The 25,086-nt window shown below is 38.4% G+C and overlaps 2 protein-coding genes and 14 non-coding genes across 18 annotated transcripts in view; 6 read left to right on the top strand and 10 right to left on the bottom strand.

Moving 5' to 3' along the window:
* Positions 1-17,862, bottom strand: part of tmem120ab (transmembrane protein 120Ab) — a 29,466-nt gene extending 11,604 nt beyond the window's left edge. The window contains exon 1 of the mRNA XM_077723406.1: positions 17,723-17,862. The gene's annotated coding sequence lies outside the window, so the exon portion shown is untranslated. The remainder of the gene's footprint in view (positions 1-17,722) is intronic.
* ypel2b (yippee-like 2b) lies at positions 596-23,515 on the top strand. 3 transcript variants are annotated; one of them, XM_077723410.1, is made up of 5 exons: positions 596-829; positions 12,278-12,509; positions 13,015-13,058; positions 14,291-14,456; positions 21,561-23,515. In XM_077723410.1, exons 2-4 carry the CDS (start codon positions 12,393-12,395, stop codon positions 14,439-14,441), a joined length of 312 nt encoding a protein of 103 aa, XP_077579536.1. In that variant the 5' UTR covers positions 596-829; positions 12,278-12,392; the 3' UTR covers positions 14,442-14,456; positions 21,561-23,515. The 3 variants fall into 3 exon arrangements, with proteins under 3 accessions (XP_077579536.1, XP_077579534.1, XP_077579535.1); XM_077723408.1 differs by having other exon boundaries at positions 598-829; positions 14,291-14,399; XM_077723409.1 differs by lacking the exon at positions 596-829 and adding an exon at positions 1,259-1,427 and having other exon boundaries at positions 14,291-14,399.
* Positions 4,352-4,424, top strand: trnar-acg (transfer RNA arginine (anticodon ACG)). The gene has a single exon. It is a non-coding gene; the product is annotated as a tRNA-Arg (tRNA).
* trnar-acg (transfer RNA arginine (anticodon ACG)) lies at positions 4,525-4,597 on the top strand. Its single transcript has one exon. It is a non-coding gene; the product is annotated as a tRNA-Arg (tRNA).
* trnar-acg (transfer RNA arginine (anticodon ACG)) lies at positions 4,870-4,942 on the top strand. Its single transcript has one exon. It is a non-coding gene; the product is annotated as a tRNA-Arg (tRNA).
* Positions 5,043-5,115, top strand: trnar-acg (transfer RNA arginine (anticodon ACG)). Its single transcript has one exon. It is a non-coding gene; the product is annotated as a tRNA-Arg (tRNA).
* On the top strand, positions 5,560-5,632 carry trnar-acg (transfer RNA arginine (anticodon ACG)). Its single transcript has one exon. It is a non-coding gene; the product is annotated as a tRNA-Arg (tRNA).
* trnar-acg (transfer RNA arginine (anticodon ACG)) lies at positions 7,129-7,201 on the bottom strand. Its single transcript has one exon. It is a non-coding gene; the product is annotated as a tRNA-Arg (tRNA).
* On the bottom strand, positions 7,302-7,374 carry trnar-acg (transfer RNA arginine (anticodon ACG)). The gene has a single exon. It is a non-coding gene; the product is annotated as a tRNA-Arg (tRNA).
* trnar-acg (transfer RNA arginine (anticodon ACG)) lies at positions 7,475-7,547 on the bottom strand. Its single transcript has one exon. It is a non-coding gene; the product is annotated as a tRNA-Arg (tRNA).
* On the bottom strand, positions 7,648-7,720 carry trnar-acg (transfer RNA arginine (anticodon ACG)). Its single transcript has one exon. It is a non-coding gene; the product is annotated as a tRNA-Arg (tRNA).
* Positions 8,167-8,239, bottom strand: trnar-acg (transfer RNA arginine (anticodon ACG)). The gene has a single exon. It is a non-coding gene; the product is annotated as a tRNA-Arg (tRNA).
* trnar-acg (transfer RNA arginine (anticodon ACG)) lies at positions 8,514-8,586 on the bottom strand. The gene has a single exon. It is a non-coding gene; the product is annotated as a tRNA-Arg (tRNA).
* On the bottom strand, positions 8,860-8,932 carry trnar-acg (transfer RNA arginine (anticodon ACG)). The gene has a single exon. It is a non-coding gene; the product is annotated as a tRNA-Arg (tRNA).
* On the bottom strand, positions 9,033-9,105 carry trnar-acg (transfer RNA arginine (anticodon ACG)). Its single transcript has one exon. It is a non-coding gene; the product is annotated as a tRNA-Arg (tRNA).
* trnar-acg (transfer RNA arginine (anticodon ACG)) lies at positions 9,379-9,451 on the bottom strand. Its single transcript has one exon. It is a non-coding gene; the product is annotated as a tRNA-Arg (tRNA).
* Positions 23,516-25,086: the final 1,571 nt, after the last annotated feature.

Here is a 25,086-nt window from a genome sequence, read left to right as displayed (position 1 = left end):
ACCTACTTAGTCCATTTTCTTTTTTAGATGATTCAGTAAAACACGAACCTACAGTCAGTGAACTTGCAGTTAATGAGTTGTTTCCAGAAACCAATGAACGCTGTGTTGCTAGGCCATATCAGTTACATGATTTGCCCATTGACATGCCAATCATTTCAAAACCCACCTTCCGACAAAGATTTAATATTTGGATCAGAGAATTACATCCTTTCACTCATTTCTGACGTTTTAAACATGTACATTTTTCGATTTTATTCAACTACACGCTGTTGGTATTTTTCATTAAGCATACGGTAAAAATATATCTCAGATCACAATATGGTTAAATAAATTACTCCAATAATTAAAATGATCATTTTTCGTTAACAACCCTCCAAATCTTATATCACAAATTAGTTCCGTTTTTTCGTCAAAAATGTTTCCTTAACTATTTTTTTTAATTTTATCAAATAATAATTAATACATTAATAACAATAATTAATGTATAATTGACAAAGACGGTATATATGTGCTTTCATTTTGTTGTTGATTGTTTACACGAAGGCAACGGAGATGAGAAGGTTATGCTCTCGCTCCGGCTGGCAATTTCAGCACTCTTTACTTTCCTCCTCTAAACTGTACTGGGCATCGTTGCGCGTCAAAACATTGCGTCTTTGCACGACTTGCACGAACCCAGGAGAGCGGAAGACAAGAGACAACAAGCCAAGAGGACGTTTTTACTTTGGAAGACGTGCCAATGAACGTTTAAAATTGGCACTGCCACGACGAAAACGAAGAGGTGCGACATTTTTTTAGGCTACGCGGAGGTCCCAATTTCTCCCCTTCAAAGGTAAAAACTCGTTCCTATATGTTGTCGTTGTTGTCATCTTCCTCCATCCTAGTCATTTTGGGGATTTTCTCCCAATGTCAGCGCAGGCTCACAAAGTCTGAGGTGTTACCCAATTTATCTAAAAAGTCGCCACTCTCACGTTGCCTTAAACGTCATTTTCATTTTCTCGTGCCTCTGCTTCACTTTGATGTTTTTAATACTTTCAAGAAAAAAAAAATCTCCATCACCCACTTTATCCTCACATGTTGTTATGTGGCGTCTGCCCCGAGCGCGTGCGCGTCCAGACGCGTGCACGCGCCCGCTTGCCGCGAACAGCATGACGTTGCCTCTGCGTCGACAGTACGTGATCGATGCAAGTTAGCCTATAAACCCTGACGTCACGTGAGCGTCGGGTCGCAGCAGATCTTTAAATCAGTGTCGGATTGTGTGTATTCGTGCCTGCGTAAATGCGTGCGTGTGCGCTAAATGCGTGCGTGTGTGCGCATGCGCGCGCGCTCAGGATTGCTGAGCTCAGGCATCCCTGCCATCTGGGCTCTGTGTGGTGGCTGAAGTTCTGGCCCAGATAAATTGTGCCACTGCCTGTGACCTGATTCATACAGTAGGCAACACACACATACACACACACACTGCAGGCCTCCCTGCCAATTCATAATTTTGCCACTTTATTGTATTCTCTACATGTACAGTCTTCCCTCGATTATCGCGACTTCACTAATCATGAATCCACTGTGATTTTTTTCTACTATTAATTATCTCATCTCATTTTCTGAACTGCTTAATGCTCACTAAGGTCGCCGGGGGTGCTGGAGCCTATCCCAGCTGACTTTGGGCCTGAGATTTGGGACACCCTGAACTGGAGGCCAACCAATCCCAGGAGACAAACAACCATTCAAACTCACACAACCATTCACACTCACACTCATACCTAGGGGCTATTTAAAGTGTACAATCAGCCTACCATGCATTTGGTTGGAGTATGGGAGGAAACCAGAGTACCCAGAGAAAACCCACACAGGCTCAGTGAGAACATGCAAAGTCCACACGAAAATTTTTTTTATAGTAAAAAAAAAGGAAATTCCACACTGAAACTCATAAGCAGAAGCCATTATGTATTGCTACTAGTACTCAGCACTGAAGAAGAAAAAGTATACATAAATATATATTCTATATTATAGTCTTGCACCGATTGATGACTCCTCGTGCAAGAGCGATGCCACCCAAAAACTTTCAGGCTCAACATTTTTCTTGCTGTTTTAGCAGAAATGTAAGTCAATTCCTCCCATTTTTGTCAATGAGGTCTTTTTCAGGAAACTCATTCACCAGCATTGACAAAAAAAAAAATAGGCTTCCAAATCATTTACACTGAGAAAACTTTGACGGCATTAGACGTCCAATCCATTTGAATCGGGACTGAACATTCGCTGCCAGCATCTCCCAGTCATATTGGGTTGGACCTCCAGAGGCAGTCAATGATGGCCAATGAGTTATGAAATAACCCTTTGTAGTTCAGTGTACAGCTGACTCAGCTCGCCACTGATACTGTTTCACTTTTTGGCTGCAAAATTAGGCCCAATTGGCAAATTGCAAGGTCTTGGGTGCCTTACTAGAGCAGGTGTTGGTGGTGAAGGCCTGTCGAGTAGTGGAATTTTGTGACTTAACTTTTGTGAATAAACTTGCTACTTTCTTCCCAAAAAACAGAAATGCCAGAAGCTGCAATAGTTTCGACAAATGCGAGGAAAACAAGGCATTTTTTTCGAGTATATGTATATTTTCTCAACCTCTGTGTGTATCAATGAACAATTCTACAGAGCACACAACTTTGGCTAAAAAATCTTGAAGTTTACTTTCAACCAAACTAGGCAATGCTGATTTAAAGTGATACAACACCTAGTGTAAATGACCTTCATATAAAATATATCAGTATGCTAATCACAAATTTCCTACTCATGTGAATAGAGAAAATAATGACTAAACCCCCAAAAATTACATAGCTTATGAGGATAGCTATTTTGTTGTTTGTTGGAAAATGGAAGAACATTTGTTCATTTGCAGCCAGCCTTTGAGTTCAAATGATTAGGACATCTCTTACAGTGAATGGCAATTAAATAATTAATAGAAATGTACCATTAATATTTAGCTTTATTATTTGCGTCGTTAACAAAACTGATATTGTATCCAGCATTTTTGGAGTATAAACATCAAATAAAACATGTTTTCTTTCCACTATTATATCTCATCTCATTTTCTGAACTACTTTATCCTCATTAGGGTTGCAGAGGGCGCTGGAGCCAATCCCAGCTGACTCTGGGCCAGAGGTGGGGGATACCCTGAATCAGTGGGCAACCAATCACAGGGCACAAGGAGACAGACAACTGGTCACCCTCACACTCATACCTAGGGGCAAATTAGAGTGTCCAATCAGCCTACCATACATGCGGAGTACCTGGAGGAAACCCACGCAGGCCTGGGAGAACATGCAAACTCCACACAGGTGGACCAACCTGGATTTAATCCCAGGAACCAAAAGCTGTGAGGCTGATGTGCTAAACACTCACTTCACCAAGCCGCCTCCACTATTATATATTGAAATTAAATACTATTTTGTGTTTGTTTGTTTTAATAATTCAATAGAATTATTTTTGCTGTGATGTATGTGATCAAGTGTAGTCTTCATATTTTTAAAAGCCACAGCTGCAAACCTAAAATGTTGTTTTGTCTTCATAATCATTTTATTATGCTTGTAGGGGCATGAGTTGAGGGGTTAGGTTAATCCAAGTTGTGGATTAAAATTAAAAATGAATTAATTCAACAAAGTGACAAATTAATGAGTATTAAAATAAAACTCATTCAAATTTTGAATAATGCTAGTTATGTGCTCCTAGATCTTTTATTTTAGGATATCTTTGAAATAAGTCTAAACTAAAAACAAGCTGTTCATAGTTCACGCTCAATGGCAGCAAATGAGTTAAAAAATACTTTTTCATTTTTTGAACAGGATTCGACTCAGATATAACAAAGAATATTTTTATGACAGTGGAAGAGATTCGCACCGGTCAGGCGCCGGCTCAATTCCTGCTAGTGGCGATATTATTGGGGATGCGGAGGGTTGTTTGTCTCCATGTGTGCCCTATGGCTAACTGGCGACCAGTCAAGGGTCTAGCCTGCATTTCACCCAAAAACAGCTGTGTTAGGCTCCAGCAAGCCCACAACCCTTTTGAAGATGGGTGGTATGGAAGATGATGGCAAGTATGTGTATACTTTGTTTTGCCAATGGATGAAAAGTAAGTTACACTGTTATTTGGTGATGCCTTCTTTTTCTATCTTTCATGTCTGCTAACTATTTCCTTTCACTTGAGGTAACATGCAGTATATAATTATTATTCAACATAGATATGAAATAATAGAACAACTTCTTTCAGTTTGGTTTTCTGTTTTTATTCCTGATACAAAATTGGGAATACATCTCATTGATAATTTTAACCCGTGACGTTTGGATTAGAATGGGCCTAGTTTCTGTAGACAGGGCTAGTGGCGCAATGGATAACGCGTCTGACTACGAATCAGGAGATTCCAGGTTCAACTCCTGGCTGGCTTGTTTTTCTGTTTTTATTCCTGATAAAAAATTGGGAATACATCACGTTGATAATATTAACCCACAACATTTGGATTACCATGGGCCTTTTCTACAAAAGACAGGGCTAGTGGCGCAATGGATAACGCGTCTGACTACGAATCAGGAGATTCCAGGTTCAACTCCTGGCTAGCTTGGGTTTCTGTTTTTATTCCTGATACACAATTGGGAATACATCACTTTGATAATACTAACCCTTGACATTTGGATTACCATGGGCCTATCCTCCATAAACAGGGCTAGTGGCTCAATGGATAACGCGTCTGACTACGAATCAGGAGATTCCAGGTTCGACTCCTGGCTAGCTTGGTGTTCTGTTTTTATTCGTGGTACACAATTCGGAATACATCACTTTGATAATATTAACCCACACCATTTGGATTACCATGGGCCATTTGTTCCATAGTCAGGGCTAGTGGCGCAATGGATAACGCGTCTGACTACGAATCAGGAGATTCCAGGTTCAACTCCTGGCTAGCTTGGTTTTCTAGTTTTATTCCTGATACACAATTGGGAATATATCACTTTGATCATTTTTATCTGCAAAATTTGTATTACCATGGAATTTTTCTTCAATAGACAGGGCTAGTGGCGCAATGGATAACGCGTCTGACTACGAATCAGGAGATTCCAGGTTCGACTCCTGGCTAGCTTGGTGTTCTGTTTTTATTTGTGGTACACAATTGGGAATACATCACTTTGATAATATTAACCCACACCATTTGGATTACCATGGGCCTTTTGTTCCATGGACAGGGCTAGTGGCGCAATGGATAACGCGTCTGACTACGAATCAGGAGATTCCAGGTTCAACTCCTGGCTATCTTGTTTTTCTGTTTTTATTCCTGATACACAATTGGGAATACATCACTTTGATAATATTAACCCACGACATTTGGATTACCATGGGCCTGTCCTCCATAGACAGGGCTAGTGGCGCAATGGATAAAGCGTCTGACTACGAATCAGGAGATTCCAGGTTCAACTCCTGGCTAGCTTGGTTTTCTAGTTTTATTCCTGATACACAATTGGGAATATATCACTTTGATCATTTTTATCTGCAAAATTTGTATTACCATGGAATTTTTCTTCATAGACAGGGCTAGTGGCGCAATGGATAACGCGTCTGACTACGAATCAGGAGATTCCAGGTTCGACTCCTGGCTAGCTTGGTTTTCTGTTCTTATTCCTGATACACTATTGGGAATATAACACTTTGATCATTTTTACCCGAAAAGTTTGGATTACCATGGGATTTTCCTTCAATGGCCAGGGCTAGTGGCGCAATGGATAACGTGTCTGACTACGAACAGGAGATTCCAGGTTTGACTCCTGGCTAGCTTGGTGTTCTGTTTTTATTCCTTATACAAAATTGGGAATACAACACTGATAGTATTAAACCACAACATTTAGATTACCATGGGCCTATTATTATTTGTATTAGTTATCTATCACATTGCACAAAATGCAGACAGTCAGGAAAAGAACTCCCTTTCGAGACTAGGTAGCTGTTCTTAATCAGTGATATTTGATATGCGAGTAGGCTTGTTGACGTCATTATTCTGTATGCTGCTGGGCCAGGTAATACAGAATGGGGAACAAGATAAACATAGGTGCAGTACTGAATGGTACTAATGGGTGAAGCTCATGTGCAGCATTAGATGCACATACACTTCTGCCCCCTCCATCCCTCACTTTTCCCCTGATCGTCATCACAAACGGCAGCATCAGTGGGTTATGTAACAAAGGTTTTTTTGTCGGGATATACAAGGCCCCTTTCGGCTGGTGAGACTCGTGGCATGTAGCCCTTTGTGATGACACTCCGAAATGACCAGAATGGCCAGCGCTGAGACCTAAAACGACGGGCGGCTGGTTTGATGAATAGACAGTGGCAGTGGAGAAAAAACAAATGTGATTGTGTGGCGAGGCCTTTGAACAAGAGCAGCACGAGCAGGGTGACCAAAATAGATATTAAGAAGAAATTGATGACATTAATAATGCTCAATGAGGTGATGTGCTTGCTCGCAGTCCCTTCTCACAATGTCAACATGAATTTACGTCAACTCTCAGAGGCTCTCGCTAACGTTTACTGAACTCTATTTTGTTCAGTGCTAACCCTACTTGACATGTAAATTAAATTAATCCGAGGCAAGGTAGGTTATACATTGGCTCATTTGCTCATGAGAAATCTAACCAAGGATTGCAACTCACACACGTAAGCCAGGTTTTCAACCAGTTTTATCAATAAAGTCCTATCCTATTTGGTTATTAACAAACCTAAAAGGTCTGGAGCGTGCATCCTTTCGGGCAGACATGAATACAGATGGATGGACGCTGGTATGGACCAAAGAGACAAACCTAGCTGGAAAGGCGAGCTCAGTCTGCTTCAGAAGTGGACTGTTCTTTTTTGTGTTATTGCAAAAGGACCATAGTTTGGACCAAAGCTGAAATCGCACCTATTTATATGTAACAGGGTTCTGTAGCCTCCAACATTTTGGGAAATGTTGTTTAGTTAGCATTTAGCACTCTATGGAAAGTCAGACATGTTATCCATTGCGCCACTAGCCCTGGCTATTGCAGAAAAATCCCATGGTAATCCAAATTTTGCAGATAAAAATGATCAAAGTGATATATTCCCAATTGTGTATCAGGAATAAAAAGAGAAAACCAAGCTAGCCAGGAGTCAAACCTGGAATCTCCTGATTCGTAGTCAGACGCGTTATCCATTGCGCCACTAGCCCTGGCTATTGAAGAAAAATCCCATGGTAATCCAAACTTTGCGGGTAAAAATGATCAACGTGATGTATTCCCAATTGTGTATCAGGAATAAAACCAGAAAACCAAGCTAGCCAGGAGTCGAACCTGGAATCTCCTGATTCGTAGTCAGACGCGTTATCCATTGCGCCACTAGCCCTGTCGGTTGTACAAATGGCCCATGGTAATCCAAACTTTGTGGCTAAAAATGATCAAAGTGATATATTCCCAATAGTGTATCAGGAATAAGAACAGAAAACCAAGCTAGCCAGGAGTCGAACCTGGAATCTCCTGATTCGTAGTCAGACGCGTTATCCACTGCGCCACTCGCCCTGTCTTTTGTAGAAAAGGCACATGGTAATCCAAATGTTGCGGGTTAATATTATCAAAGTGATGTATTCCCAATTGTGTATCAGGAATAAAAACAAAAACCCGAGCTAGCCAGGAGTTGAACCTGGAATCTCCTGATTCGTAGTCAGACGCGTTATCCATTGCGCCACTAGCCCTGCCTACTGGAGAAAAGGCCCATGGTAATCCAAACTTTGCGGGTAAAAATGATCAACGTGATGTATTCCCAATTGTGTATCAGGAATAAAACCAGAAAACCAAGCTAGCCAGGAGTCGAACATGGGATCTCCTGATTCGTAGTCAGACGCGTTATCCATTGCGCCACTAGCCCTGCCTACTGGAGAAAAGGCCCATGGTAATCCAAACTTTTCGGGTAAAAATGATCCAAGTGTTATATTTCCGATAGTGTATCAGGAATAAAAAGAGAAAACCAAGATAGCCAGGAGTTGAACCTGGAATCTCCTGATTCGTAGTCAGACGCGTTATCCATTGCGCCACTAGCCCCGGCTATTGAAGAAAAATCCCATGGTAATCCAAATTTTGCGGGTAAAAATGATCAACGTGATATATTCCCAATTGTGTATCAGGAATAAAAACAGAAAACCAAGCTAGCCAGGAGTCGAACCTGGAATCTCCTGATTCGTAGTCAGACGCGTTATCCTTTGCGCCACTAGCCCTGGCTATTGAAGAGAAATCCCATGGCAATCCAAACTTTGCGGGTAAAAATGATCAAAGGGATATATTCCCAATTGTGTATCAGAAATAAAAACAGAAAACCAAGCTAGCCAGGAGTCGAACTTGGAATCTCCTGATTCGTAGTCAGACGCGTTATCCATTGTGCCACTAGCCTTGGCTTTTGAAGAAAAATCCCATGGTAATCTAAACTTTGCGGGTAAAAAATGATCAACGCGATATATTCCCAATTGTGTATCAGGAATAAAAACAGAAAACCAAGCTAGCCAGGAGTCGAACCTGGAATCTCCTGATTCGTAGTCAGACGCGTTATCCATTGCGCCACTAGCCCTGTCGGTTGTACAAATGGCCCATGGTAATCCAAACTTTGTGGCTAAAAATGATCAAAGTGATATATTCCCAATAGTGTATCAGGAATAAGAACAGAAAACCAAGCTAGCCAGGAGTCGAACCTGGAATCGCCTGATTCGTAGTCAGACGCGTTATCCACTGCGCCACTCGCCCTGTCTTTTGTAGAAAAGGCACATGGTAATCCAAATGTTGCGGGTTAATATTATCAAAGTGATGTATTCCCAATTGTGTATCAGGAATAAAAACAAAAACCCGAGCTAGCCAGGAGTTGAACCTGGAATCTCCTGATTCGTAGTCAGACGCGTTATCCATTGCGCCACTAGCCCTGCCTACTGGAGAAAAGGCCCATGGTAATCCAAACTTTGCGGGTAAAAATGATCAACGTGATGTATTCCCAATTGTGTATCAGGAATAAAACCAGAAAACCAAGCTAGCCAGGAGTCGAACCTGGAATCTCCTGATTCGTAGTCAGACGCGTTATCCATTGCGCCACTAGCCCTGCCTACTGGAGAAAAGGCCCATGGTAATCCAAACTTTTCGGGTAAAAATGATCCAAGTGTTATATTTCCAATAGTGTATCAGGAATAAAAAGAGAAAACCAAGATAGCCAGGAGTTGAACCTGGAATCTCCTGATTCGTAGTCAGACGCGTTATCCATTGCGCCACTAGCCCCGGCTATTGAAGAAAAATCCCATGGTAATCCAAATTTTGCGGGTAAAAATGATCAACGTGATATATTCCCAATTGTGTATCAGGAATAAAAACAGAAAACCAAGCTAGCCAGGAGTCGAACCTGGAACCTCCTGATTCGTAGTCAGACGCGTTATCCTTTGCGCCACTAGCCCTGGCTATTGAAGAGAAATCCCATGGCAATCCAAACTTTGCGGGTAAAAATGATCAAAGGGATATATTCCCAATTGTGTATCAGAAATAAAAACAGAAAACCAAGCTAGCCAGGAGTCGAACTTGGAATCTCCTGATTCGTAGTCAGACGCGTTATCCATTGTGCCACTAGCCTTGGCTTTTGAAGAAAAATCCCATGGTAATCTAAACTTTGCGGGTAAAAAATGATCGACGTGATATATTCCCAATTGTGTATCAGGAATAAAAACAGAAAACCAAGCTAGCCAGGAGACAAACATGGAATCTCCAGGCGTCTTGGGATAAAATAGTCTCAGAGATGGGTTCGAAATTGGTGTAATGTATCATGAATAATCACAAATGCAAGCGATCCAGGAGCCAAACCTAGAATCTCCTGAATGAATGTTGACATCACAAATGCAAAGACATACATATACTGATATAGTTATGTTTTAGGCTATTTTGAACCTTCTAAAAGTCAGCCATGGTGTCGTTAGGAAACTGTATTCAAGATGTATAATGTCAAGACCCTGCTTGACTTTTTCTGGGTTCAGGTGTCTCTATATCCCCAGAAAACATGTTATAACTCGTCCCCATAGACTCTGATGCACTGAGCAGCTCATTGTACATCTACCCTGAGGTTCTCTACCAGCTGGACATGACTGGATCAGCTCCAACGGGAGGCGCCTACTAGGCAACCCAGTCAAATTTTTGGCAAACAGTGTATATGATTGCAACTTTGTGGCAACCCATAATTGAGTGACCATTTACTGATTGTTCATTCTACTTATGTCTGCGTATTGCATGCGGATAAAGGCCAAATTAACATGGGGACTACTTGTCAAAAAACAATCCAAATGATTCACTTGATGATTTTGTCCTGTTTTGGATGTTTCAAACCTATTAGTCAGAAAGTCCATCCGATGTGTCACAGATGATAAAAGACGACAATAACTTTATGATTTCAACCATTTGAAAAGTCATGACAACATAAACGTGAAATAGAAAATAAGGTAATCTGCATGGGGCCCAAAGTCAGCTGGGATAGGCTCCAGCACCCTAGTGAGGATAAATTGGTTCAGAAAATGAATGAATCAATGAGTAAAGTACCTGATTTTGTACCAGGGTCTCAAAAAGGAACCCTCCAGTTTAAGGACAATAATATTTGCACAAAATGACAAACTTTGTCACTATCTATGCGTGAGTGTGTGGCTGGGGGATGGGGAGTGGAGTCGACTGACATCTCGACTGAGTGCCCCTTTGTGCCCTGATCCCACTCAATTGGCACCAAGTCAGAATATGGCAAACGGCCATGTCTTACTGCTTTCTTTATTCCCTTCATTGCTGGTTGAAATTCAGCTACTACTGGATGATATGAAACGATCATATTGCAGAAGGCCAAGAAAGGGACCTTTCTACTTCCCCCTAAACTGATGGCTCTACTTACATTCAGTGCTTTATTAGTTTTTCCAGATGGTTCCTTAAAGACTGACAGGAAGAAGACACCAAATGGTGCAGCTATTTGGGCCTCTCATTAGTGGCGTGAAGTTTTATTCAAATGACTGATTTGCTACTTTGGGAAAAAGTAGCACTAAGTAACAACATTTTGCTTATTACAGTGTGTTTCTTTTTAAGGAGAAAAATAAGATTTGATTATCGAGTTATACCAGATAGGACCAAAACAGTAATACCTCGATTATCGTGGTTAATGTAGACCAGACATGGTCACAATAAACAAAAAAAACGCACAGTGGTTTAAAAAAAATCAAATTAAAAAAAAACATTTAAAATGTAAATGTACAATTTATAAAAATGTAATTTAAATGTACAATTTAAAACATTTCATTTAACATTTAATTTATAATTTAAAAATATAAATTAAATTTTTAATTTACAATAAAAAAGTTTTCTTTTTTTATTTTGTTATTTTATAAATATATATATAATAATATATTATAATTTTAATTAAAAAATACCTTTTTTTACTTCAGTGCTCAGTTCTAGTAGCAACCAGAGGACAGAGGAGTGGCTTCCTCTCGCAAGTTTCAGCGTGGATTTTCACATTTTTATGAATTTACAAAATAAAAAAATAAAAAAATAATTTCCCCTGAAAAAAACGCGATGTAGTGAAGCCGCGATATTCGATGGATTACTGTACATCTTCTAGGTGGAGCAAAAAGCAGGTCACAAACTGAATAGAGATAATCCCTCACACATTTGTCCCTGGACAAATGGCTACCTTGCCTGCAAGTGTCACGTTTTGTGCTAGCTTTATTAGGAGCAAATTTTTGGCCTACAACCAACTCCCAAAACTAAAGAATAGTCCAGGCTGACTACCATATATTAACCCCTTTAGGACATGTCCCCTGAAAGTTGCAGATTTTTGTCAATAGAAAATGCGCTTTGTTTCAAAGGACGTGGTGCTATCGAGGAATGGAGAAAAACTGAGTTTGATTTTTTTTATTGACGAAATGTGTATTTTCAAGCAGCAAACCTTTCTTCAACAAGTTATTTTTACTCTATTATTTGCTTTAAAAAATAGTTGTACAACTGACTGGCGACCAGTCTCGGGTGTAGTCTGCTTTTCACCTGGTGCAGATTAATTGCGGCCTATTTAGATGTTTTACCGATGTGAACTGCCTGAAGAATACTTCTCGACATTTACTGAATAAAATATTCCATGGGGGTCCTTAAGGACTTAAAATTAGGCTCAGTGTTATTTTTTTCCGCACTCACATTTAGCAACAACACTGTTTTTCAGAGGAAGCGTTTACCCAACTCTGAGCTTCATAGTTTGTCTTCGTTCTCAGGTGTTTGCCTCCCGACCCACCGCCCACCACGGCCCTCACCTGTGTGTTGCGGTGCTTCCCATGTGAGCCGACCTGGGCCGGGAGCCCCTTCTTGCACCGCCCGCCGACCCCGCCCATGGTCAGAATGACGCGCTCCAAGACCTTTCAGGCCTACCTGCCGAGCTGTCACCGGACGTACAGCTGCATCCACTGCCGGGCCCATCTAGCCAACCACGACGAACTCATTTCTAAGGTAACTGGCTGCAGAACTGTACTGCATTGTCTTCACTCATTTTACAACTTGTGATTCCACCTGGATTTCATTTCCACAGACCAAAGAGGAACTAAACCAGTTACAGATGCGTATAAATATGTTCCAACTCACGTGGCTTCACTGTTTTTAAGCGTTTCAAGCAATTACCATGTTTCAACATTACATACTCTAGAATTAGACAAGTGAATACAGATTTTACCCTTGTATGTCTGACCGCTACTCTATATTTTCTTTAGCTGGATTATGTTCTAAGACGGGTATTGAGTTGTATTATGGATGAATCAATTTTCCACGTGCAGTAAACACATCACTCACCTAGCACACAAAGACCTTCTGTTGCAGTAGGGTAAATAAATGGCCTGGAACCACAAGTCTTTTTTTTTTATTATCCTCATTTATACCATGTGTTAGCAGCCTTTTGAAGCTAGATATATGAAATGCCGACATGGAAATTTCTTATATTTCTTTCTTCTTTTCTCTACAGTCGTTCCAGGGAAGCCAGGGCAGAGCCTACCTGTTCAACTCAGTGTGAGTGCCTGCCTTTTGCTCTTTGTTCCCTCCATCTGTTTTCAATTGGCTTAACTTTGGCCGGTCGGAAATAAGCTCCCGTGCACGCAGCCCTCGGGAGACGTGCAGTTTTCCACACGCTGTTATTTAAGGAAGGTTGCTACGCGTCGTTCTGGCAAGTCGCTACATTGTTTGGAGAGTGAGCGGGTGTTGAAGGGCCGTCATGAATTTTCTTCTGAATATAAGGCTATACAGTGGTACCTCGAAATACCAGCTTAATTTGTCCTGGGACTGGGCTCATATGCCGATTTACTCATAACTCAAATTAATGTTTCCCATAGAAATGAACTAAAAACTAATTAATTTGTTCCAACCCTCTGAAAAAAACTCCAAAAACAGCATATTGGATTGGAAAAACATTCTTATTTGTTCTAATTCGCCATCTATTAACAAAGTAACAAATAACTAGTGGTTTAATAGTACTAAAATTAGATGTATTTTGCAGAGGGGAGAGCGGGTTAGACTTTTGTACAGCAACGCGCTCGTAACATAACATAAACAAATGGATTAAGATGCAGAAACTCAAAAATAAGTTTAACCTAACCTTACACTAAACTTAATTCTAATTTTGTTTTAATTTTTTATACCTTTCTTCTCTCGGGTTGGCTCTATTTGCCCCACCTCCATCCTGACTTTCAGCTGCAGCTAAAAGGACCCCATTGAGGCTTGTTTGCTTTTGTCTTCCCATCAAAATATTCTGAAAATGATGCACACAAATGTCCCCACAATAGGATAACACACGACCACCTGCCAACGAGAAGGAGTACATACTCCTCTCGTATTATCGAGCAAGCTCCTCCGCCATTCTGCACTGACTAACGGAAAAAAACAGGAAAAAAATGCAACGCCCCGCCCAGTGCTCGTAGAGACATTACATGAGGGACGGGAAAGACAGTGGCCATGTTGTTCTGATGAGCAGCCTCTCGCATGCGCTGTATGCTCGTATATCAAAATTTGTCTCGTATCTCAAGATATATATTTGCCCGAAATTTTACTCATATATCAAACTGATCGTATGTCGGGGCACTCGTATGTCGGGGCACTCGTATGTCAAGGTAAAACTGTACATCTCACTATGAGGCAGGCTGGTTTTCTGTGCTCGTAGAACGACTGGGTGGAATTCAGTGAATCACTCTGTACATTATACATTAGTAAGGATATTTTCCCCCTCATTCCCATTTGTTTTCTTGCAGGGTGAATGTGGGGTGTGGTCCTGCAGAGGAAAGAGTTTTGCTTACAGGCCTGCACGCTGTTGCAGATATCTACTGTGAGAACTGCAAGACCACCCTGGGCTGGAAATATGTGAGTGCCCTTGGCGGATTTTCATTATGGCACATGAAGTGAGGCAACGGTCGAGAGGTGATGAACAGCCACATCATAATTTTATTAGCACCTCCTTTTATATTCGTACCATCTCCTCATTTGGAGCAAGTAAAGCTGAGTTTAGTCATGGGCATCTTTATTTATCTTTGTGGGTACTGCTTAGCAGGTTGGGAATAAAGTATGACATTTAACTTAAATACTTGCTGTCGCAAGAGATAATAATACATTGAACTCATTTTCTGGACCACTTATCCTCACCAGGGTCGCGAGGGGAGACAGACGAACATTTACGCATATACTCTTACATAGGGGCAATTTAGATTGTCCAATCTAAAGTTTTTGGGATGTGGCAGGAAGCAGGAGTACCCGGAAAAAAACACTCAATTCCAGGGAGAACATGCAAACTCCACACAGGACAATCTGAACCTGGGATTGAACCCTCAATCTCAGAACCAGGCTTTACATTGAAACCAGTTTTCACCCAAGATGTTATTTTTGCTATTGTATAAGTATTTTCTTTGTTTTTGCCACAAACATTCAATATATATATATATATATATATATATATATATATATATATATATATATATATATATATATATATATATATATATATATATATATATATATATATATATATATATATATATATATATATATATATATATATATATATATATATATATATATATATATATATATATATATATATATATATATATATATATATATATATATATATATATATATATATATATATATATATATATATATATATATATATATATATATATATATATATATATATATATATATATATATATATATATATATATATATATATATATATATATATATATATATATATATATATATATATATATATATATATATATATATATATATATATATATATATATATATATATATATATATATATATATATATATATATATATATATATATATATATATATATATATATATATATATATATATATATATATATATATATATATATATATATATATATATATATATATATATATATATATATATATATATATATATATATATATATATATATATATATATATATATATATATATATATATATATATATATATATATATATATATATATATATATATATATATATATATATATATATATATATATATATATATATATATATATATATATATATATATATATATATATATATATATATATATATATATATATATATATATATATATATATATATATATATATATATATATATATATATATATATATATATATATATATATATATATATATATATATATATATATATATATATATATATATATATATATATATATATATATATATATATATATATATATATATATATATATATATATATATATATATATATATATATATATATATATATATATATATATATATATATATATATATATATATATATATATATATATATATATATATATATATATATATATATATATATATATATATATATATATATATATATATATATATATATATATATATATATATATATATATATATATATATATATATATATATATATATATATATATATATATATATATATATATATATATATATATATATATATATATATATATATATATATATATATATATATATATATATATATATATATATATATATATATATATATATATATATATATATATATATATATATATATATATATATATATATATATATATATATATATATATATATATATATATATATATATATATATATATATATATATATATATATATATATATATATATATATATATATATATATATATATATATATATATATATATATATATATATATATATATATATATATATATATATATATATATATATATATATATATATATATATATATATATATATATATATATATATATATATATATATATATATATATTTTTTTTTTTTTTATCCCACCAATCTTTAGAAGGGTTACGGGGGTTCTGGAGCCAATCCCAGCCAAGTTTTGGAGGGTAGGCTGATGGACAGCTTGAATAGGTTACCAGCCAAAATATATATTTTTATGAAAATATTCACACTTCTTTGTTTTCTTACAGTACAATACTTTTTAGTTTTTACAACCAGGTTTTAAAAACAACAACACTGAAGGAGATTATAGCTCTTCCCCTACCTTTGACAGCAATAGACCTTCCCACTTCAGATTGATTTGACATCTGTCATCATTGATGAGAGGCAATAAGTTAATATTCAAATGTTGATTGGGTACTATCCATTTTAATTGGGAAAAATCAAACCTCTCCCCAAGCCTTCGAATACAAAAGTATCACACTCCTGCTTTAATGTGCTCTAATGTGTACTATAGATGGAATATAAAATCATCTCATCTCATTTCCTGAACTGCTTTATCCTCATTAGGGTCACGGGGGTGCTGGAGCCTATCCCAGCTGACTCTGGGCCAGTGGTGGGGGACACCCTGAATTGGTGGCCAGCCAATCGCAGGGCACACGGAGACAAACAACCCTTAGCTCACACATTCATACCTAGGGGCAATTTACAGTGTCTAATCAGCCTACCATGCATGTCTTTTAAATGTGGGAGGAAACCATAGTACCGGGATAAAACCCACACAGGGCCAAGGAGAACATGCAAACTCCACACAGGGGAACATGACCTGACTTTGAACCCAGGACCCCAAAGCTGCAAGGCAAACACGCTAACCACTTGCCAGAGCTACAATCAATTAATTGAAATGCACACACACTGTACATTTAACATGAGGTGTTATTTTAGAGCCCCTATCGCAGGGAGTAAATAGGCAGCACACATGCTATCTACCTTTATCAATCAGCAGAGCTGAGCATGTGCGGTTGTCAGAGGTGAACCCTGTCAGCATGGAGGTGAGAATTTACAGTGTAGCACGTCAGCATGGTCCTTGGTGGTGGCCCTGCACAATATCCTTTCTGTTTTGTGCCTGAGAGGGCTCCATTGATTGACCGTTTGAGCCTGCGCCTCCAACTGTAACATTTCCAACATTTTCAGCATAAACATGTTCCTACATCAACATTACGGGTGGTTATTTTTTCAGCCGAGGTTCTATTCCTGTACCGACCCCACAAGTTGGAGAACACATGGTGAACGCTCACTGTCTCATACACACACACACACACACACACACACACACACACACACACACACACACACACACACACGTGTAACACACACACACACCCGTGTATGAAATAGTACTTACTTGGGGTTTGGGGGTAATGACATACATATCAGTTACAGCTGTGTCGATTTTCTGCTGTCATCAAAGTTCTGTGCAGAGGCCTTGACCCACAGCCCTTATATACAATAAATCCAAGCAATCTAAACCACACAAAGACAAAAACAAGGTAGATGTACTAAAGTCTGAAATGTCAGGGCCTCGTCCACTATTTAAAGTGGTCAAATAAAGTAACACTAGTATACAGTCGTAAACTACTATTAATTTGTTCCGAGACTTTTTTCGTAACTTGAATATTTCGTAAGTAGAGGTGTACTTTATATGTAAATTCTCTAATTCGTTCCACGGTCCTCACACAACTACTAACTAAACCCTTTAAAATTGGTCAGTGTTCCAATTTTGTATGAAAGATGTGAGGAAAAACTAAAATGAGAGAAAATTATAAATAAAGCATATGAAAATGTCCCCTGTGCCCCTGAAAAATCTGCGTGTGTCCGGCAGCTGGTGGCAATAGCCCGTTCTACCAGGGCCGAAAGTCGTCCACTTTGTATTTCATTTTTGACTTTTACGTGTGCCCTGTGTTTGTGTGTGAAAATATCTGCCATGTTGCATTTCTAGTACTTAATCGCTTAATAAGGGGAATTGGAAATGAAATAATGGATGAGGAAATGCATTTACTTTTTGGGGGATTTCATAACAGGTATTTTTCATATCTCGAGTCACTCATTTGCATATAAAAAAATCGTAACCTGAAACTTTCGTACCTAGAGGCATTCGAAAGTAGAGGTATAACTAGTTTTATATCCCTTAATTGAGAGCATGGGTTTCCAAAACTACACTGTTTGTTGAATTTTGTTTGCTATACCACTAGCAGAGCCAGATGATGGAGAAGTGGTTTGCTCGCCTGACTTTGGTGCGGGCAAGCGTGGGATTGATTCCCACTCGGTGGCAATATGATCGTGAGTGCGCATAGTTGTCTCAGTGTGGTCTACGGTTGACTGGCGACCAGTCTAGGGTATAATCTTCCTTTCGCCCGCAATCAGCTGGCATAGGCTCCAGAAAACATGCAACTCTTGCGAGGAAACGCAGTACAGATGATGAATGAAAGAATACCAATACAAACTCTGAATACTTTGGGGATTTGTGCTAAGGACTAGATGAACACGAATACGGATTAACAAGCAGTGGCCATCCGGTCTCAGTATGATTACATGACTGGCCAGACTAAAACACAAGCCCCGTTTAGTGTATAGGTTTGTGACAAAAGATATATTTAAATCTGAAATGGTAAAAAAAACTGTTTTGTTACTTATGAATGCAAAACAAAATGTGCCTCGCATACACAGTGTATGAAAAAAGTCATTTCCGTCTCCTCCAATTTGTATTATTATTTTTTAGTTTTGTGATTGTTCCATCGATGTCAACCTTCCCAGTCAAACTATCGTCAACAGCTGTAAAAACCTGATTATTCAATGTCAGCCTTCCCTACAGTTCAATAACTATTTCAACACCCTGCGACATTGCAAGTTCTCACACTTAGAAATCATGGCAGGGTCTAGATTTTTCATCATAGGTGCCTGACCACAGTGAGGGAGAATCTAAAGAAGAATCCAAAAAATGACAATGGATGATGTTTTTTAAAAAAAGATTCATTTGTGTGCTACATTGGCACATAAGTATTTGAACACCTGAAAAAAACAATGTTTATTACAGTAGCCTTTTTCTCTACAGAGACCAAACTAGTTTTTTACTAGGTTTGCACACACCACAGGAGGGGTTTTGGCCCACTCCTTGACATAGACCTCCCCTAGATCATTCAGGTTACTGGGCTGTCGCTGAGAAACATGGAGTCTGAGCTCCCGCCAAAGATTCTCTATTGGGGTTAGGTCTGGAGAATGGCCAGGCCATGCCAAAATCTTGATAGGCTTCTTACGGTGGCACTCTTTGGTTTTCCTGGCTGTGTGCTTTGGGTCATTGGCATGTTGGAAGACACAGTAGGGATGGTGCTCATTCTTCTTCTTCCTCCAAACACAGCTAGCAGAATTATAATTTGGAATTATTTTGGTCTCATCTAACCACGAAACTTTCGCACATGGCTCCTCGTTAGCATCTAAATGGTCATTGGCAAACTCAAGACGAACCTTGGCATGTGTTGGTTTAAGCATAGGAACATTTTGTGCCATGTATGATTGATTTCAAACCATGATGTCTTAATGTATTACCAAAAGTCACCTTGGAAACAGTGGTCCCAGCTCTTTTCAGGCCCTTTTGTATTGTTCTAGGGGGATTCTTCACGATTCTTAGGGTTTAAAACCCCACAAAGTGATATCTTGCATGGAGTTCCACTCCAAATGAGATGGACGGTCATGTTCAGCCTCTTCCATTTTCTGATGATTGTTCCAACAGATGACATTTTTTTCATCAAGATGATTGACAATTTTCCCATATCCCTTTCCTGCCTTGTAAAGTGAGGTACAATTTTTTCTCTGGTGTCTTTTGACAGCTCATTGGTCTTGGCCATGTTACAAGTTTGAGTCTCACGGAGTGTTTTTAGGCAGCTAACAACCTCAAACAGGTGCATCTGATTCAGAATAATACATGTAGTGGAGATGGACTATGAAAGGCGGAATAAAAGATCTTTAAAGGCCAGAATTCTAGCTGATGAACAGGTTTTCTTGCAGTTGTATCACACTAATAACTTGTTTAAAAAAATCATACATAGTGATTTCTGCATTTTTTAACTTATCTCTTGCAGTGGACATGCACCTATGATGAAAATTTTCATAGCTCTTCTCATTCTTGCATTTTTTAAATGAAATGACACGTTAATACAATGTTAAGTAGTCACTGTAGCGCCTTATAATATATTTTTTTTCATTACACTTCTGAAAGGATATTGTCATTGCTACTCATTGATTAGCAACAGTATAACAAAGAATTCAGAGACTTTCAAATTGGTGAAGTGACAAAAAGGCACACATTTTCATGTATGTTGACTTAAGTTCGGAGTATGGCTCTCAAGGAATAACATTTAAAAAATATGAATTGTTTATGGCTCTCTATGTCGAAAAGTTTCCCACCGACTGGGATAATGGAAATGTATTGTATCTTTAAAATAACTCACAAATACAGCCATGAATATGTGAAATGGGTTGTACTTATACATACACACACACACACACACATCTACATCTATATTCACATACATATATATGAGAAAGAGATAGCTAAGGAAGAGGCACTGTTAGGTGACCAGCTCCATCTAGTGTTAAATCTTAGAAATGCAACCGATTGTAGGCTAAACTGAACCTTCTTGTGTGTCTGATTTTGCTAGGGAGTATTTTTGAACACTGGTAACATAGAATGTGAATATTTCTCTTACAGAGTTAGACAACATTTTATGTGCCACCATTTAAAATTCTAAAGTATGCAGTTTATACGAGTAGATTTTCTTGCTTTTGCACCTAATTTCATAACAGGAGAAAATAATGCTTGAGAATAAACAAGTCTGAATGAAACCCCTCATTTGGGAAACAATTTCACTCAGCTATTCTGGCCCATCACCACAATAAAAAAAGCATATTTTTTTACTGATTCAAAATCCTTTGAATTCTTGATGAGATTTTAAACAAATTTGAGTTTGTTTGTTAACCAATCCCTAAAAGATTATGAACTGCATCCTCCCCACCAAGTTTGGTCTCACTTTTCTATCCAAAAAAAGTTATATAAACAAGGGGGTGTAGACTTTCTATATCAAGCGCATTCTGCTGTCAGTCAACTGTCTGTGAGCGTCATGTGGATTACCGCCTGTCCTAATTACCTCCTGTTCTATCCCCCCGCCCCCCCATCCCAACCCCTCCAGGAACATGCCTTTGAGAGCAGTCAGAAGTATAAAGAGGGCAAGTTCATCATCGAGCTGGCCCACATGATCAAGGACAATGGCTGGGACTGATGGACGAACCCGCCAGGACACGACCGCATCTGAAGGGCAGCGGGTTGGGTGAATGGATGGGGAGGGTGGGGAGGGTGTTAGGGGGTTGTAGTGGGTGAGTGTGTGACTTTGGTTTGGCTGATTTACCATTAACCTCTGTAAGTCCCTGCCCATTCCTCCCCTCTCGCACACACCAACACTCGCACGGCGTCAGGTTGCCGACATCCAAGCCGGGAGGCGCGGGACATGTCCGACCAACGCGAGAAGAGAGAGAGCTCCTTTTCTTACTGAAACCTGATTCCGTATCTTCCGTATCTATATCCGCGCATCGCTTGAGCGTGCGTTAGTGTTAAAACCGGCTCAGGAAAGGCATCCAACAGTCAGCTTCTCTCAGCTATTCTGTTCCACAACCCCCCCGTAGATAGCGTTGACCTAAGATGATTATAGCAAATCAACATGATTGGGGCAGTGCCAGCTGGGCCAGTGATGAGGCTCGAGCGCAGCGGGCGGGAGCGGAGCTGGGGGAGGGCCAGGCAACGGTCCCATTCTAGCGCAGCGGGAGCCTTGACGGCTTCTGACCGGAACCCGGTCCAGTCGCTTTGGAAGACCTCTCTAAGTCCACCGCCTTTGGCTTCTCTTAAATGCTTAATCACGGCAAAGGTTTTTTGGGGTTGTCCCCAAAGACTTCTTGTTGGCTGAGAACGTGGAGTAAACTTTAATTGGATGGCGAAGGAGTCCAAACTATGAACACCAATCACTACGATTAGGAGAAACGGCAAAGTATGAATAGTTTCACAGGTTTTGAGTCTATATGGCCGCGTTGAAGTGGACGGCGGATGCGAAAAAAGCTAATGATTCACATAGTGGTGTGCTGTGTCTGTGCATTCTTACTTTAGAGGAAATCACATCCTTAAACTGGAATGATTTTAGAGACTTTATTTGCCCTCACAGTCCAGTGGGAAACATTTACATCTGCTTTGTGTAGATTGGTGTTGGAACCACTGTCACTTGATACTGATTGGTGTAAACAACATTGACAGGTCAAATGAATTGGACGTCTCCAGCACCTCAATGACGGTGAAAAGGTTAACTGATCCTAACATCCCAAAATGACAATAGCTGAGTTTTCATTTTCAAGCTTTTTCGTCCTCAAATGGAAAGCTCCTTTGATGGAAATGTGCTTTTTTTCAAATGGCACTTTCCATTGTGTGGAACGCACCGCAAATTTACAGTATGCGTGAACATAAGTGCCAGTTGGCTTGGAGTCGCCACTTCCTTCCCCCCAGCTGAGTGGGTTTCTGGCAGTGGCACCATTTCACATCCATCTGCATCATGTCAAAAACATAATGGATGTAAATACACAGCAGATGTAGGGCAGTAGTGTGTCTGGCCGTTCCCAAGCTTTTATTGACACTTGTTCCAATCTCTCAAATTACCAGTATTTGTTCTTATAACTCATTACAACCAAAGAAAACACCCATTGACATTAACATGACTGAGTTTTGCAAACGAGGGTGTGTATAGCTGAAAGCCAAGGCTGTGCATAATTCTTGTCTGTCATGTATTATTACACATCTTTTATTTTATAAACGACAGATCTTAATATATGAATATATTGTATTCACTGCATTCGCCAAGAAGAATATTCTTCTTGTCGGTATCCATGTTACAGAATGTAAATATTGTAACTGTCATGTTTTGTCTACAAATCCTGTGATATGAATGAATTGGATTTAGGTCATTTCAGGCTTTCTCTCTGGGTGGCTGTACAAATGACTTTTTTTTTTTACCCAAAAATGTTTTAAATGTCTTTTGTAAAAGGGGATGCTGATGTTGACTTAATGTTATTGGATCGTCATCTAATAAAATGCACCTTGATATCGGAATGGACTAACGTTTTATTGTGTGCAAATATTGAAAGCAAATACAGTGGTACCATGTCGATTTACCAATATCTAGAATTAACGTTTCCCATAGAAATAAGCTAAAAACAAATTAATTAGTTCCAACCCTCTGAAAAAAACATCAAAAAACTGGGTATTGGAATGGAAAAACATTTTTATTTGTTCTAATTCGCCATCTATTAACAGAGTAGCAATAACCAGAGGTCATGATGTTTAATAGAACTCAAATTAGACGGATTTTGCAGAGGAGAGACCGCGAGGGACTTTTTCACGGCAATGTGCTCGTAACAAACAAATATAAACTTGGATTACAATGAAGACACACTCAAAAATAAATGCAATGTAACCTTACACTAAACTTAATTCTAATTTTGTTTTACATTTTTATACCTTTCTTCTCCTGTGTTGGCTCTATTTGCTCCACCTCCACGCTGACTTTCAGATGCAACCTATCAAGGGTTATTTGATTTTGTCTTCCCTTCAAATTATTCTGAAAATGATGCCCATTAATGTCCTCACAATAGGATAACACACGACCACTTGCCAACGTTAAGTAGTATTTACTCCTCTCGTATTATCGAGCAAGCTCCTACGCCATTCTGCACTGACTAACGGGGAAAAAAAACTTTTAAAAAAACAATTTAACGCTCCGCCCAGTGCTCATAGAGACATTACACGAGGGAGTTGTGATGGGAAAGACAGTGGCCATGTTGTTCTTAAAAGCAGCCTCGCATTGGCCACACTTTGCTGTCTGCTTGTATATCAAAATTTGTCTTGTATCTCAAGGTAAATATTTGCTCCAAATTTTACTTGTATTTCAAATTGCTCGTGTTTCGGGGTATTACTGTACTAGAGATAAAATTATAGTTTGGCAATGGTTTTGGGAACAATTTTAATCACAATTAATCAATGTCTATATAATATTGAATTAAAAAAGAAAAATTGGTACAGTTCTTTTGAATAAAATGACATATCAATGTAATAAATTATTGGCCTGATATTGACTATGATTAGGTGTCCAATGCATTTGAACTGGAAGAATGCTAATTTATTGACTGCCATTGATGGAGATATACATCCAGTCCATTTTGAATGGCATGTCTGAAAACCTTGTTCAGTCAATAAGGATTGGACGTCTATATAGTGAGAAACTCAAATTCAAAACAAGATTCAGACCTTTATTTGGACGTCTCACTATCAATGGCACCGTTGCGAATAGTAGTTCAACACTAATTGTAGCACTCAGTAACACTTTAAACTGTCCAATACAGTATATTTCACTCCTTTTTTCGTCAACGTTTGAAAGATTTGCCATGACTGTGTTAAAAATGTTTCTTTTCACATGACTGGCTACATGGTTGTTCTTTGAACTCACTCAGCCATGTCTTAAAAACGTGTAACTATCTCCATGGAGATGAGAAAGTGGTGTGTTACTATCTGAGGGATCTGCCTGAATAAACAACAAAAGGTCAACACTTAACACTGCTCGTTAATGAGATTGACTACATGAGTGGGTTCGACGCCGAGTGGGCCAAGTGACGCGTAGGCGATAT

Source organism: Stigmatopora nigra, chromosome 8 (genome assembly GCF_051989575.1).
Source record: "Stigmatopora nigra isolate UIUO_SnigA chromosome 8, RoL_Snig_1.1, whole genome shotgun sequence".
Classification (NCBI taxonomy): Eukaryota; Metazoa; Chordata; class Actinopteri; order Syngnathiformes; family Syngnathidae; genus Stigmatopora; species Stigmatopora nigra.
Note: the sequence above shows the minus strand (reverse complement) of the source record. Positions and strands in the feature narration are given on the sequence as shown.

Coding starts and splice junctions, on each gene's coding strand:
- ypel2b (XM_077723408.1), top strand. CDS start 12,393: ATGGTCAGAATGACGCGCTCCAAGACCTTTCAGGCCTACCTGCCGAGC. Junction 12,510..13,014: donor ACGACGAACTCATTTCTAAG/GTAACTGGCTGC, acceptor TTTTCTCTACAG/TCGTTCCAGGGAAGCCAGGG. Junction 14,400..21,560: donor CCACCCTGGGCTGGAAATAT/GTGAGTGCCCTT, acceptor CAACCCCTCCAG/GAACATGCCTTTGAGAGCAG.